General features: G+C 46.4%; 1 protein-coding gene and 1 pseudogene across 1 annotated transcript in view; both read right to left on the bottom strand.

The window, feature by feature from the left end:
- Window positions 1-14443, bottom strand: part of LOC142786660 (metabotropic glutamate receptor 5-like) — a gene marked incomplete at its 5' end in the record, with an annotated part of 145353 nt that overhangs the window by 16864 nt on the left and 114046 nt on the right. The window contains 2 exons of the mRNA XM_075884290.1: window positions 2449-2770; window positions 3451-3577. Of these exons, the coding sequence (XP_075740405.1) occupies window positions 2449-2770; window positions 3451-3577 (449 nt within the window). The remainder of the gene's footprint in view (window positions 1-2448; window positions 2771-3450; window positions 3578-14443) is intronic.
- Window positions 8548-9795, bottom strand: LOC119169261 (uncharacterized; annotated as a pseudogene).

Here is a 14443-nt window from a genome sequence, read left to right as displayed (position 1 = left end):
AATGTCCCCTGTCCGTCGGCGTGACACGCTTGGCACATACCCACTCTAGAGTGGGTATGTGCCTCAGGGGATGCGAGATGGCAGTACTTGGAGTGTTTACTAGATAGAAGCACAGACGTACGCACGGCCAGACAGACTAGCACGGACGAACACACGAACGGACGGACGGATAGATGGATGCATGAACAAATGGACAGACGGATAGACGTACGCACGGACGGACGGACAGACGGACGCACGGATAGACAGAAGGATGCATGGACGGACGCATAGATGGTCACGCGGGTGGACGGATGCAAGAAGAGACGGACGGACAGGCTGAAGGCCGCTTCGCCCCACTCATCATCATTCACTCCGTGGATATGCTGTGATTTTTATATTTCGTTCCTTTTTATTAATACGAACAATAGCGTCTACAGATACCGGCGGCAGCAGCTGCGCCAGGCCTGTGCAGAACGCACAGAACGGTCACAATGAAAGTTGGAAGAGCTGCATTTCCGAAACCCGTTGTAAAATTCCTTGGGGTTACCGATACAAGTATGCTTACAAGGCGCCCACTACGCCATAAATCATAAATTTTCTGAAGTTGGGAGGCACCCATAACGACATTCTTTGTCATTCTGTGAGACACGAGGTAACCTCGACGCATGTCAAAGGCATCACGTGCCCTTTGCTAATGCGGTGACTGATTACAATAAATTTTGGCTGAGCCCTTTGTAATGGGTTGGAAGCATTCAACGACCCATTTGTGACACAATTCGTATTGAGTGACGTCTGTTTACGGAATTCCCATTGTGTAACACCTGATCATTATTTCGCTTTTACAACCCTGCATATTGCATATGTTAACACGGTTCTTTCCCAACATGACTCCTGTATACGTTTTTCTCGCAACGGAGTTTCAACCAACGGCATATATCTGTGGTGCAGTGCTAAGTGGCCAATGAGAGGACCAGTAGTCGAACCACGTTCCACCAAGAGTATTTTTCTTATTCGTTTTTTTTCGTATCGTTTCTCGCAATAGAGGTTACCGACACCGGCGGCGGCAACGGTGGACAACTAAAGCACCACGAAAGGCCCTTACTATCGCATAATAGCTTTCGCACGGTGGGTGAAATGCCTCGTCCTATTCGAATGTGACGTTTCAGTCATTCATACAACATGACTAGAGATTTCGCTTTCTGGTCGTCCTACCAATAGTAGCATACCGTCGAAGTTGTTAGCAGTACACTCCTTGATCTACAACAAGTACTATCAAGTGAGAGAATGCAAACAGAGCTCAAAGCCACCTTGGGCGCCAACTACAGGAGTCGTGAGATTTCGTATCGCGGCAAGGGACGCGTTTGTGAGGCTTGAAAAACGTTTAAGGTCACTCTGTACCCCATGCTCAGCACCAGAACACCGACGGCAAATAAACATGTCCGTCTGAAATGAGAGACCGCGGGTTCTTACACGCTGTCGGTGGCCTTGTGTCCCAGATTAGTCATTGCGATTGCTACCAGGCCGTGTGCGGCTGTATAGGTGAAAGTCGGCTGCACCTAACACCCCCACTTTGCCAGGGGAGCTTAGAGAGACGTCTTTCGGCAGATGGTCTTGTACCGAGAGTGTAACAGGGCTCGCCAGTTGCGTGAAGTGCGTCCTGCTCATTTCGATTATACATCTCGAGTACGTTTCTGGCGCGGGGTGCTTTATAGTACTTCTCAACGAACTGCGCTGCGCCTCGTGGTGAAGTGCAGCTGGTGCGGTGTTTGTAACCGAGTGGCCTTCACAAGAAGTGTAGGCCTGGCGACGCTCGTTCAGTGTGTCTCAGAGCAGGCAACTCAGGCATACTCGTATCTGCATGAAGGAATGCACTCATACCACTCATACAGTCGGCAAACACGCAATGCGCGTGCCGAGAACGGGTAAGCGTTGAATCCTCATCGCTCGCAAAATCACCGGTGCGCTGTTCTCGGGAACCGCTTGCGTGTGACTGATGTACTCAGGATGGCTCAATGATTCAGCACTTTCAGACGACCCGATTTAGCAGCTCTTGAGTACAGAACCCTGATTTTGCCCGTTCCACGAGCTGACACGCATTGCTCATTTTAGCAGGTTGCTCATTTTTGCTATTAGCAACGGTCAAAAACAGCCTTAGACAGCTAATATGTATGCCTACTTTTGCCTCGCCTTTCTCGCATGTTGCATTGCGCTCGTTTCAGTCCCTTCGCTTTCCCTCTAAGACGAAGCGAAGTTCTTATGGTCGCCTACGAGGCAACCACCAAGAGCACGAGTCACGGTGTCTTCACAGCCTGCACTTGACCTCCGTTTAAGTACTGTCATCATCGCCACAGGCTGTAGTGAACGTTGCGTGAATGTACCCCGAAAACAACTAAAGACCTACGCGTTCATACTTGTAAGGAGGTAATGCCAAGGTACTAAGGATCATTGATTTATAAGACAACGTACCTTGCGATCCGGTTGGTCTTGGTGACGAGCGCCGCGTATATCATGGCGAAGCTGAGACCGGGGAGCACGCGTGTGATGAAGCATGTGAGTGCGCTGGGCTTGGCCAGCAGGGCGAACGTGGTTCCATGGCAGAGGAACATGCCGATCAGTATGATGTAGGACAGTTCGCGCGTCGAGCTCTTCACCACGGGCGTGTCGTTGTGACGGATGAAGATGATCATGGCAGCCAGCGTGGCCATCAGGCCAAGGATGGCTATGCTCATGGCCGCCAACGACTGGCTGTCAGTCCAGTGGATGTATTCCTCGGGAATACGAACACAACCTGGAGAAAGGTGTGTAGTTTCTAAATAAAAGAGCACTATTCACAGTAGATTACGAGTCTTCGCAGATATACAAAACGGAACCACCATCATCATCATCATCTTCATAGCCATTATATTTAGCCTGTTTATCAGCCTATATTTCGATTCACAATATGATGGGGGCCTCTGGCAATGATCTTCAGTTTACTCTATTCTGAGCAAGTTGATTCTTGTGAACTTTTTAATTGTACTTCCCGATAGATGGGCGACATGAAAATACCGCGATAACAACACTAAATGTGTCAAAGTCATGACCGTTCACTCATCATCACTCAGCGCCTGAGGCGTGGCCTATAAGAGCTCGCCGGACACGTCAAAATACTGTCGATGTCTCATGGACGGGAACGCGCCATTGAGCACAAAATACAACAACGTCTACGCAGCCGACCCCATTCATACTTCACTAAAAAAAGCCATGCATACTAAGCAATCGAATGAATGCTGCCACTGGAGTTTGATATTTGTGTGACCGTTCCTTTAAACGATCGCTGCGCCGTTTTCGCGCAACATTCTCAGAACAATCTCACTTTGTGCTTTGTATAGTTTCATGAAATTACTTGCCCTTGCGTGTAAAGTTTTGCTGCCCTAAATTGAAATTACTATTCTTTTTCTATAGAGCGTTAGAAGCAAAGTGCCTCACCCGTGAGGTTCTCATTAGGCCACCAGCCCCTCTCGCAGTCCAGGCAGGTGTACTCGTCCTTGACGTACTGGTTCTCTTTGCAGGCCACGCAGTTCCAGCAACACTTCATCGTTTCCGAGTGAATACTCTGCAATAATACAGCCGTATAAGTGAAAATTGCAGAAAGATGAAGTAGTTGGAGTGTGCATGTGCGCATAAGCGTGCACATGTCTCCCCCTAAAGGGGCCGGGGTGAAATCTCGTCGCAGCACCCTCCGCTACCAGAATATAAGGCGTGAAAAGCGATACGTCAAAGTACGGGGCAGACTCTACGCCCTCCTTTTTTGCCATGCCCGTTGGCCCACCTGTGTGTGTGTGTGCATGTGTGTGTGTGTGTGTGTGTGTGTGTGTGTGTGTGTGTGTGTGTGTGTGTGTGTGTGTGTGTGTGTGTGTGTGTGTGTGTGTGTGTGTGTGTGTGTGTGTGTGTGTGTGTGTGTGTGTGTGTGTGTGTGTGTGTGTGTGTGTGTGTGTGTGTGTGTGTGTGTTTGCGTGTGTGTGCGCATTCTGAGCAAGCTAAGCATATGCACCACACTGTCGGGTACACTTCAAGATTTTAAAGAATCTTAGAAGGAGATGCAGGTGCTTCCCATAAAGAATACTGCTTCTTTAGAAACATTAAAAGGGGGTTTTAAAGAAGAAGAGATGCCATTTTATGTGACGCTTTGCATTAGCGAAACTTGAAAGACACGCGAACGTAATTGAAGAAAGAGCTGTTTGGAAACGCCAGAAAGTGTAATTAGTAGCAGTCTCGCAATGACGGCCTTGCCGGAGCCCTGGGCGGGTCTGCCATTGGTGCACCATCTTTGAAGTACGGCTTGAGACTTAGGTTAACGAGGTTGTTAATGGCGAATTCCGGCGCACAAGAGTGGTCATGTACAAGCACTTTTGACTCGAGATTGTCCCCCCCCCCAAAAAAAACACACAAACACACAAAACTGGACCAGATGGAAGTACTTTAACTAAGTGGCGCTTTCTTTCAAAACGACCTGTTCTCCGAAGCCCTTGAAAGAGACCGTTAAAAGCTCCTGTCCAAGAGTCTGCTGTTCAAGCCGCTACTCGCCTGTTCCGTTCATTAAGCTGTGAATTTATGCGTTAAGCATGCCATCTCTGCCATGCTACTTTAAACGTCAAGTATAGCGCCGTTTTCAACAAACCTTCTTCCGCTTTTCGACTGTACTTATTTCGACTCTCTTGGTATCCCCATCAAGCAGTTGAAAGTACAACTGTCGAGTGTGTAAATGCAGCATATGCAATGACAAGTAGGAGCTATGATGTGGTATAAAAAAAGAAAATAAAAACGTCATCGGGAGTCGAACCCGTGACCTGTGGGTCCGCGGCAACCGATGCCAAGCACACTGTCCACTGCGCCATTGTCATTTTTCAGAGCGAAAGCTGTTATGAGATCACAACGCGGGTCACGTGCGCGCCGTAGTTGTCCGCAGCCACTGCCCTCGGTGTCCGTAACTACTATCGCACGAAAGAAGAAAAAAAAAGTAAATAAGAACACTTAAGGAACACAGTGGGATTCGAACTCAAGCCCCATGCGTGCCAACTCAGTATTATACCACTGAGCCACGCAATTGCTTTTTTTTTTCTTTAATGAATGACATTATCACCAGTAAAGTACACAGAACATACTTCGTCAGAATTCAGACAAACACACACAAGCGTCAAGAACGGGAAGCCACTCCGGAACGGGGTCAAAAGTCTCGACAACACTGCGCACTTGAGCAGCTGCTTCTCGGAAGACAGATCTCGTCGACCGTGGTGGCTCGGCGTGTCTATCGATCATGCGACTTTTCCATAATGAATAAAGTCCCAACAACATAAACAAGTCGTAAGGAGTACTATCAGTCAGACTCTTTTTGAACGGAAGGAACCTAATACCATGGGCTGTGATTGGAAGTTCTTTTCTTAACGTTCTTTTTGGAATGTCCCAAAAATAAAAAGCATCACGACAATGAATAAAACAATGCTCTATAGTCTCTGGTTGGTTGTAGAGTCTACAATTCACTGTCCAGGGTACGTATATTGATTTTTCATTCAGCCACGTTTTCACTGGCAGCGTGGAAGTGTGCAGTTTAAAGAAAAATGTTTTCGCTGCAGGAGATATACACATTCTACGTACACGAAATAATACATCGTGACCAGACAGAAGCGAATATGGCTTTCGATAAACAGGTTCGGGGAAAAGGTTATTCACAAGTGCAGCGGTTAAATTTGTTCTGTCAATAGTATACAAATACTCTAAGGTAAACCTGGCTTTCAAAAAACTGACAGTATCAACAATTTCCTTTAGGAATCCCCGCAACGGCAATTCCTTAGCAACGCTTGTTGTGACATGAATAAAAGGAAGGTGGTAACAAAGACGGTTACGAAGAACCGCTAATAGAAATGGGTGGCACACATCCTTGAGGTAGAAAAATCGCAACACCAACTGTCGCACGAACAAATGCACAAGGCCGAGGCCACCCTTTTCGAGTGGAAGAAAAAGATTGTCTCTTCTCATGGGTTCCCAGGAAGAGCTCCAAATAAAGCAGTCAAATATCCTATGAAAGGCTTGAATGTGTACCCGAGAGCAATGCAACACCTGCAGAATATAAATAAGCTTCGATACAAGGAATATATTGCACGCTTTCGCTCTGGCAAAAATGGAAAGCTCCCGTCCGTGCCAGGTTGCCACCTTTCGGCGGATAGTAGTTATCGCAGCGGTCCAGTGTGGGCCGCTGTTACGATAGTTATCGAGAGGCACACCGAGGTATTTCATAGGAGTCGCATTCCAATGAATATTTGCGAAGACCGAAGGAGTTGTAGCCCACATGCCTAGCCAGAATCCACTACTTTTATCAAAATTTATGCTGGCGCCAGCGACTTCACAGAAACGTAAAGTAGTGTTGACTGCTTCTTGAACGCTGGGTTTATCAGCGCAAAAGAAGGCAATGTCATCTGCATAAGCTAGCACTTTAACTTCCTCAGCATCATATCGGTAGCCTCTTATGCTGGACTTTAGAAGAACACTTAAACATAATGGTTCCAAATAAATTGCAAAAAGCAAAGGTGACAGCGGACATACCTGACGTACAGATGAATTTAACTCTATTATATTGGAAAGTGTGCGATTTACAATTAGCCTAGTTGTGCACTTCTTATAACAGAGTGAGATACCATTGTATAGTACATCACCCAACTGCAGGTGTCTTAGGAGGCGGAACAAAAAAACATGCTGTACCTTATCAAATGCTTTTGCAAGGTCTATTTGAAGGAGGGCTACTTGGTCCATGCTACCATCTATACACTCAAGAACTGAACGTGCAATATGTATGTTTGTCTGTATAGAGCGACCACGAATTCCACATGTTTGGTGGTCACCTACACATTTAGTAATCACTGTCTGTAGCCGATTTGTCAACAATTTAGCAAATATTTTGTAGTCAACGTTACATAACGATATAGGCCTGTATTCGTTAACTCTCTTTAATGCGTTAGGATCAGCACTTTTTGGGATTAATGTTGTATGGCTCTGATAGAAGGAAGGAGGAAGTTCACCACGGTCATAAGCCTCTTTAAAAAGTTGCTCAAGGAAAGGTATCAGAAGTTCCTGAAAAGCTATGTAAAATTCACCACTAAGGCCATCTGGGCCAGGAGTTTTGTTTTTCTGCAACGTTGTTATTGCAAATCTAATTTCCTCTCTGGTTATTGGCCCCTCTACAGGGAGTCTATCATCATCTTGTAACTGAGGCACAAGGGCAATGAAGTGGTTAGCTTCTTCCTCAAAATTCTCCTGAAGCTCAGCCGCGGTGAACAAACATTTGTAATAATCTTCAAATGCAGCTCTTATTTCACATGTCTCTGTACAAAGGGAACCCCGCGACTCAATTTGCAGTATCTGTTTAGAAAGTGCATATCTCTTTTCATCCCCAAGGGATTTTTTAGTGGGTTCCTCTTCAGTGAAATGGGTAACACGGGAACGAATCTTAGCTCCTCTGTATAAATCTGTATCATGTTTTTGTATCTGTGCTCGAATCACATTTATCTCGTCCCCGTACAATCCCGGCTGTTCACTTTCAAAAGTATGGAGCTTATGAAGTAAATCATGAAGATAGCGCTTTTCAGCTTTTTTTCTTTGCGCTATTTCGCATGAAATACTAATTGCCTGATACTTGACTCTTTCTTTGAACCTTTCCCATTGAGCGAAAATTGGTAACTGTCGACACCGTTTTACCTCTTGTACCGATTCTTTTACTATTTTAACAAAACAATCTTCGCGCAACAACTGTACGTTAAGCTTCCATAGGTCCCAGTTTAGAGGGGTTTTACGAAAATTTTTAGGACCCCAAGAAACAGTGACCAAGCAATGGTCTGTAAAAAATATGGGCTTTACAGCATAATTATGAATGTGAGACCATAAGCTTAGAGATACATATACACGGTCAAGCCGAGCATGAGAGATGCCTTGAAAGTGCGTGAACCTCACCGAAGAAGGTGCATGCGCTCCCACATCTATTAAATTGTGGTCATTCAATAGTTTCTGCAATAAGGCTGCACTTGCATCATAACGATTTGTTATGTATGAATGATCTCTAGCGTCACAAACACCATTAAAATCTCCAAAAACTACCAAAGTTCTGTCAGTGTTTAGTAGCGAAGTTAAAGAAAGGAAAAAAGAATTCCTTTCATTCACTTTGGAGGGAGCATAGACACAGATAAACCTCCAATTATGGGAATGAAAAGATAAGTCGCAACAAATAAGGCGTCCTTCCCCATCAACATGTAGTGACGTCAAAATATGATTCAAGTGCTTTCTAATTAATAAAAAGCATCCAGCGGATGCACCACGTGCTGGGCTGGTGTATAAATTGTAATCACGGAAAACTTCCAGTGCAAGATCGGCGTCACGAGCAGCGGAAATCTTAGTCTCTTGCACTGCAAGTACATCTTTGTTGTACTGCTCAAGCACGTGGCGCAACTGCCACTGACGCCTTACATTCCTCAAGCCGCGTACGTTGAGTGTCGCTACACACATGGGAAACGTTAGCGCGGTAGCCATTTTGATATCTTACTACTTTTGTAGGTCACCTTTAGCCACAGGCCAACCTGTGGCTTTACCTCCTTTGCACTTTTTAGGAGCACTTTCCTCAGGACTCTGGCATAGGCGGCGCGTCTCTCGGTCCCCAAAGAAGGTGACACGTGGACCACACGAAGACACTTGCTCTGTCGTGTCTGGCGCACTCGTTGTTGCTTCATCGGTAACCGATGCCTGACGCTTCCTTATCTGACTGCAATCCATTCCTTCTTGTTCCTCATTGTCAAGAGGCTTGTCCTTAAGGCCTTCCAAGTGGTGTTCGTCAGCAGCATTGCATTCATTTATGCTTTCACTGGCGTCGTTAGCGGTGTTATTTTGCGTTCCAAGGGTATCCGTGGACAAGTGTTCCGCTTCCTTGAAGGCACCTTCTGCTCCTCCCGCTGCTTCTCCTGTCGCATCAACTACCTCAGTGACATCCATAAGATGATCGAGACGTTGGTCTTCTGTCCCTTGGCCAGAACGGAGTTTGTTGGCATAAGTTGACACGCAGGCATCCGACGAGTGACCAAAACGCTGGCATTGCAAGCACCTCGGTGTTTTGCACTGTCGTCGTACATGCCCCACTCGCTTGCACCGAAGACACAGTGGAGGCCTACCGGGAATAAGTACGAGGCATTGGTGGCCATAAATTGACATAAGGTGTGGTATTGAGCTCACAGTGATGGTGTCCTTGAGCTCCAAGGCAACGTCTCTATTTGTTGTCATCCATTGTTCCATTCCTGCACATCTTCATGCCTCTCTTTCAACGGACTTCACAACGCCGTAAGCTTGGAACGCCTCTTCAACACGTCGCGATTCAAGATGAGGCGGAAGCCAAAGTAGTTTCAGCCTAATATTCTTGGTCTCCGGATCTAGCACCATGCACTTCAGCCCTTTTACACGGAGCTCACCACAAGTAACGAGTTTCTGTTTCGCCATGCTGTTTGCACACGTAACCATCCATACATGGCTCATTTGATACTGGCCAACTCCAATAATGTCCGCTGTGCTCACCACTTTAAGCAGCGCGTCACGGAAGTCAGGGGCACGGTACGGCCTACCACTCAAGTCGGCATGAAGGAAAACGGAATTCAAAACATCGTTACCGGTTGGAAGACGTGGCAGGACGACTTTATAGCTTGAGTCTTCATCATGAAACGGAGTCGATGATCCTCGGCCGTTGGCCGATACGCTGTTACCAGCAGAGAGCATTTTGGAACGCAGCCGATCGGTGCGGCTTCTTCTTCCTCACACCACGCCAGTGCTCGCAATTGCTTGGAACGCTCCTGCAAGCTTGCCTTAGGCAGGCTTGATGTCGGGAAATCATCGCGTTAATATGAGTAATAAAGTGTTTTAGAACAGCAGAGGAACAACCAGGCGTCATACAATGCGAATTGCGTAACTAGTGGGTAGTCAAATGCTCCCAGCCATAACAAAAGCTTGTTCTTGTTGCCCTTAACTTTTGGCTCATACCCACTGTGGGGGATCGACCAATAATTGAGCGGTCTTATAAAGTATTGTTCGATTTTAGAGTAACGAAGCTTACACATTCTTGATCACTGTGGTGCATACCCACTTCAGGCCTAATAATTCATCGTCGTCAGCTACAGCATAAAAATATAGCACAAAATTCCTTGCGAGTGTGTAGCGGATACCACGCTTCTCAGAAGAAGGACGCAGCATTGCATAGTGAATTCCGTGCTACACAACTAGACTCGTCACTTTCTGATTACACCCAAACATTTTTGGCCGAGTTCTTGGCTATTATATTAGCACAACGTTAACTTCCTTTACCTATTACTCCTGTGGCTATAGTTACAGATTCATTGCCGTTGTGTTCGGCAGTAACTGCTTCAACAGATTTGGATATTCTAAGATTGTTGCGATTACTTGTTCCTCATCATTTGCGACACCTGCGATTAATTTGGGTACCGGGACACAAAGGAATTGTACTCAATGAAGTTGCGGACTCTCTGGCGAAAGCTTCTCTGACAGGTCGAGTTCTCTCTCTCTCCTTCCTGTTACGGCGTTTGTTAGTGCGGCAAGATTCAGAATCTATGCATTCTCTGTGTTTACTCCAAGTCTCGATTCATCAGCGGACTTTCTGTACCTACAGTTCTCTTGGAGCAAGAAATGGTGTGCAGCAAGACGAGCTTACCAGAATTCGTTGCAGAATTCCAAATATAAACTTTTACATGCACAGGGCGGGTTCGGCAATCTCCATTTTTTGTTCCTATTGCAACCAACTCGACACTATCGAACACATCTTGTGGAGCTGCCAACGTTTTTCCTTACACAGAAAACGTAGTATAGAAATTATATTGCGGCAACATGTTCTACCGGTTACGTCGGCCGTTCTGTTATCATTTGGGGCCTTTGCGCTGGGACACTCGGACAGGAATATTTTCAAAGCTATCGAAAAATTTACATGCGACTCGTATAGATTTGGTAGGTGTATCAACTACTAACAATCATTTATTCAGTCTTCCTAGTCAAAAGAGCTTCAGTCTCTGGGAGATTAAACAAAATAGTGCAACTTAAAATTACAATTATTCATACTTAACGTTACATTAAAATTATCTTAAAATTATCTTAGCTCTTACTAAATAATAATCACAAATTCAGTATGTATGATCCGCCCGACTCATGGCCGATCACCCAGAGTGCACGTGCCAATAATCCAAGGACCATCATCATCATCATCATCGTTGTTACTACACAGAAATTATAAATATTTATGGTGTTGGGGGTACCGAGCAAGCGTGCTTGTAGCAGTTACCGAAAGAGTGTTCAGAAAACATTCTGAAAGACCGAGCTTTCGCTGTGACTACGCTGCGCGTTTCGCGCACGCCTGGTGGGTTTTTTTAAGGTTCAAAGTGTGCGACCTTGGCTCAGATGCCACTGCGCCATAGTCAAGTGCCTTCAACATTAAAAACGCATTTTTTTTTAAATCTGCCATAGTCCTCTCAGCATTCTTGGTAAAATGCAGTAATGCGTAATGACCACAGCATCCGCGATGAGTTCGCGTCTTTTTAAGTGTCTGTGCAGTTTTGTCAATGCCGAACACACCCCCAGGTGACGATATTACTTCCAGCGTCGGTGTCACTCATAGCGCACGTCCATACAAAAAAAAGGCAGATCCCCCGTACAGTAGGAATCGATGATATGCGAAGCACGAATGAGAAAGGTTGATATCTCATTTTAAAATCGGCCCAACGTTACGAGGGGGAGGTAAATGATGGCGTACATGACTTCAGTGTCATGATTATCATGTATGAATGTGTCGTTTACCTTGGCCCTCTATTCACATCATGAGATACCGAATTTAGTATATGTGTAGCTAGCGAAACGGTCGCGAGCATGCTATAAGCGTGATATGTTGTCATGTTTTTACATGACACGCGTGTCATGATTATCATGTTTGCACCAGTCATATACTTTCGTCATTTATTGACGTCACGTAACACCAAATTTGGTATGTGTGGAGCTAGCGAAACGGCCGCGAGCGCATCATGAAGGGCCCAATATACTCCAATGTAGCGTTGACGCGCGAGCACGCTTTGCACAAACAAGGCCCATCGTAACCTTGATGATGATTCAATTGAAACCCTGAAGGATATGATCAATGCAGCATGGAAAGAAGGCAGGGTGCCAGAGCAGTGGAAGCTGGCCAGGACGATCCTTATTCCTAAGCCAGGAAAGCCCCCTAACTTGGACAACATGAGGCCAATATCCTTGACATCATGTATCGGCAAGGTTGCAGAACGTGCCATACTGCACAGGATAAACAAGCACTTGGAAGATAACAACATACATAGACACAATGTGGTTGGATTCAGGGCAGGGCTAACCACACAAGATGCATTGAAGCTTATCAAACACCAGGTCATCGGCAACAAAACGAGAGACGTGATAGCCATTCTGAGCCTAGATCTAGAAAAAGCGTTTGATAACATCCACCACTCATTCATACTCGAAGCAATTTCCAAGCTTGGTCTGAGGAAAGCCTTCTATGACTACGTATGTTCCTTTCTTACAGATCGGAAAGCCGTGATGAAGACTGCAGATATCGAGACCACAGCAATCGAACTAGAAACAAGGGGCACGCCGCAAGGCGCAGTGATTTCACCAATGCTGTTCAACATTGCCATGATTGGACTGTCAAAGAAATTATCGAGCATTGAAGGATTGAAGCACAGCATCTACGCAGATGACATTACCATCTGGTGCACAGGTGGAAGCGAGGGGCAGATTGAGAGCGCCCTGCAAGAGGCGATTGACACCGTAGAAGAGTACCTTCGTCCTTCTGGGCTCAAGTGCTCCTCGAGTAAGTCAGAACTTTTACTGTATCGGACTGCACACCGGGGACCGAAGCCCACGGGATGGAAGCCGTTAAACCAGATAGACATCCACCTCCGTACAAATCAAGGGGATTCCATCCAGAAGGTCGACTCTATCAAAGTCCTGGGCATGCTGATAGAGTCTACCGGCGCCAACAGCAAATCTATAGCCAAGTTAACTTGGAAAACAGACAGTGCGGTGCACCTCATACGCAGAGTGGCCAACAAAAGAAATGGGATCAAGGAAGACAACCTCATCAGGTTGATGCATGCGTTTGTTCTAAGCCACTTCACGTTCGAGGCAGCAATGCACAACTGGTCAAGAGCAGAGTCCGAGACACTGAATGTGCTCCGCAGGAAAGTTATCAAGAAGGTCCTGGGCCTACCCATACATACCAGCACCGAGCGTCTGCTTGAGCTTGGCATTCACAACACGCTCGAAGAAATAGCAGAAGCCCAAGAGAGAGCACAGTTTGCAAGGTTATCTACAACAAGGTCGGGAAGAATGATCCTGCAGGAGCTGGGCCAACACCCAATGGCAATCAGGAACAATTACAATGATATCCCCGACAACATCAGGGAGAATATCACGGTGTCTCCTATACCAAGAAACATGCATCCAGAACACAACGTCGGAAGAAAAGTAGCGAGGGCCAGGACTATACTTCGTCAAGTCTCAAACGAGGAACGAGGGGTCGTATTTGTTGACGTGGCTTCCTACGCCAATGGGAAAGCGTTTGTGGCAAAGGTGGTCGATGGGGCTGGCCATGTCGTCAACTCAGCGACGGTCAGGACGAAAGACCCAATCATTGCGGAACGGGTGGCCATCGCCTTAGCACTCAAGATGGATAACATTGAAGTCGTCTACAGTGATTCCATGGCAGCACTACGGGCGTTCGCCCACGGAACGGTCTCTGAACAAACGCTGAGAATACTGCAAGGCAAGAACATAACGCATCATCTTCTGAGTTGGTTCCCAGCTCACCTTGGGCAAATCAACGATTCTCCTCCCAATCTCAATGAAGCAGCACACGAGGCGGCGCGAGAACTCTCCAACCGCGCCTCCCCGGGGATGCGTTCTACCGGTGAAGGGGATAACCGGGAAATTCTTACAACATATAACGAGCTCACTAAACGTTTCTACCTCTCTAGAAGGATTTTCCCTCTACCTCACGAAAATCTAACCCGGCCCCAAGCACTTACATTAAGGCTTTTGCAAACGCGGATGTACCCTACTTTGAAAATGTTACACATCATGTGCCCTGACCTATACCCAAGTAATCTTTGTCCACATTGTGGGGAAATAGCTTCATTAGAACACATGCTCTGGCAGTGCACGAAATTCGCTCATATATCGAACATCACCTCTGCCAGATGGGAGGCGGCAATCCGCAGTTCGTCCTTGGCAGATCAGCTCTGGGCTGTCCACCAAGCCCGCTAGGCGGCTGAGGAGTTTGGCATCTCAGTCCCCACGTGGGAGCTGCCCGCAACACAGTGATCTGTGTTTTGGAGGACCAAATAAAAGTTTATTCAATCCAACGCTTTGCACAGCG

This window comes from Rhipicephalus microplus, unplaced genomic scaffold (assembly GCF_043290135.1).
Source record: "Rhipicephalus microplus isolate Deutch F79 unplaced genomic scaffold, USDA_Rmic scaffold_27, whole genome shotgun sequence".
NCBI lineage: Eukaryota > Metazoa > Arthropoda > Arachnida > Ixodida > Ixodidae > Rhipicephalus > Rhipicephalus microplus.
Note: the sequence above shows the minus strand (reverse complement) of the source record. Positions and strands in the feature narration are given on the sequence as shown.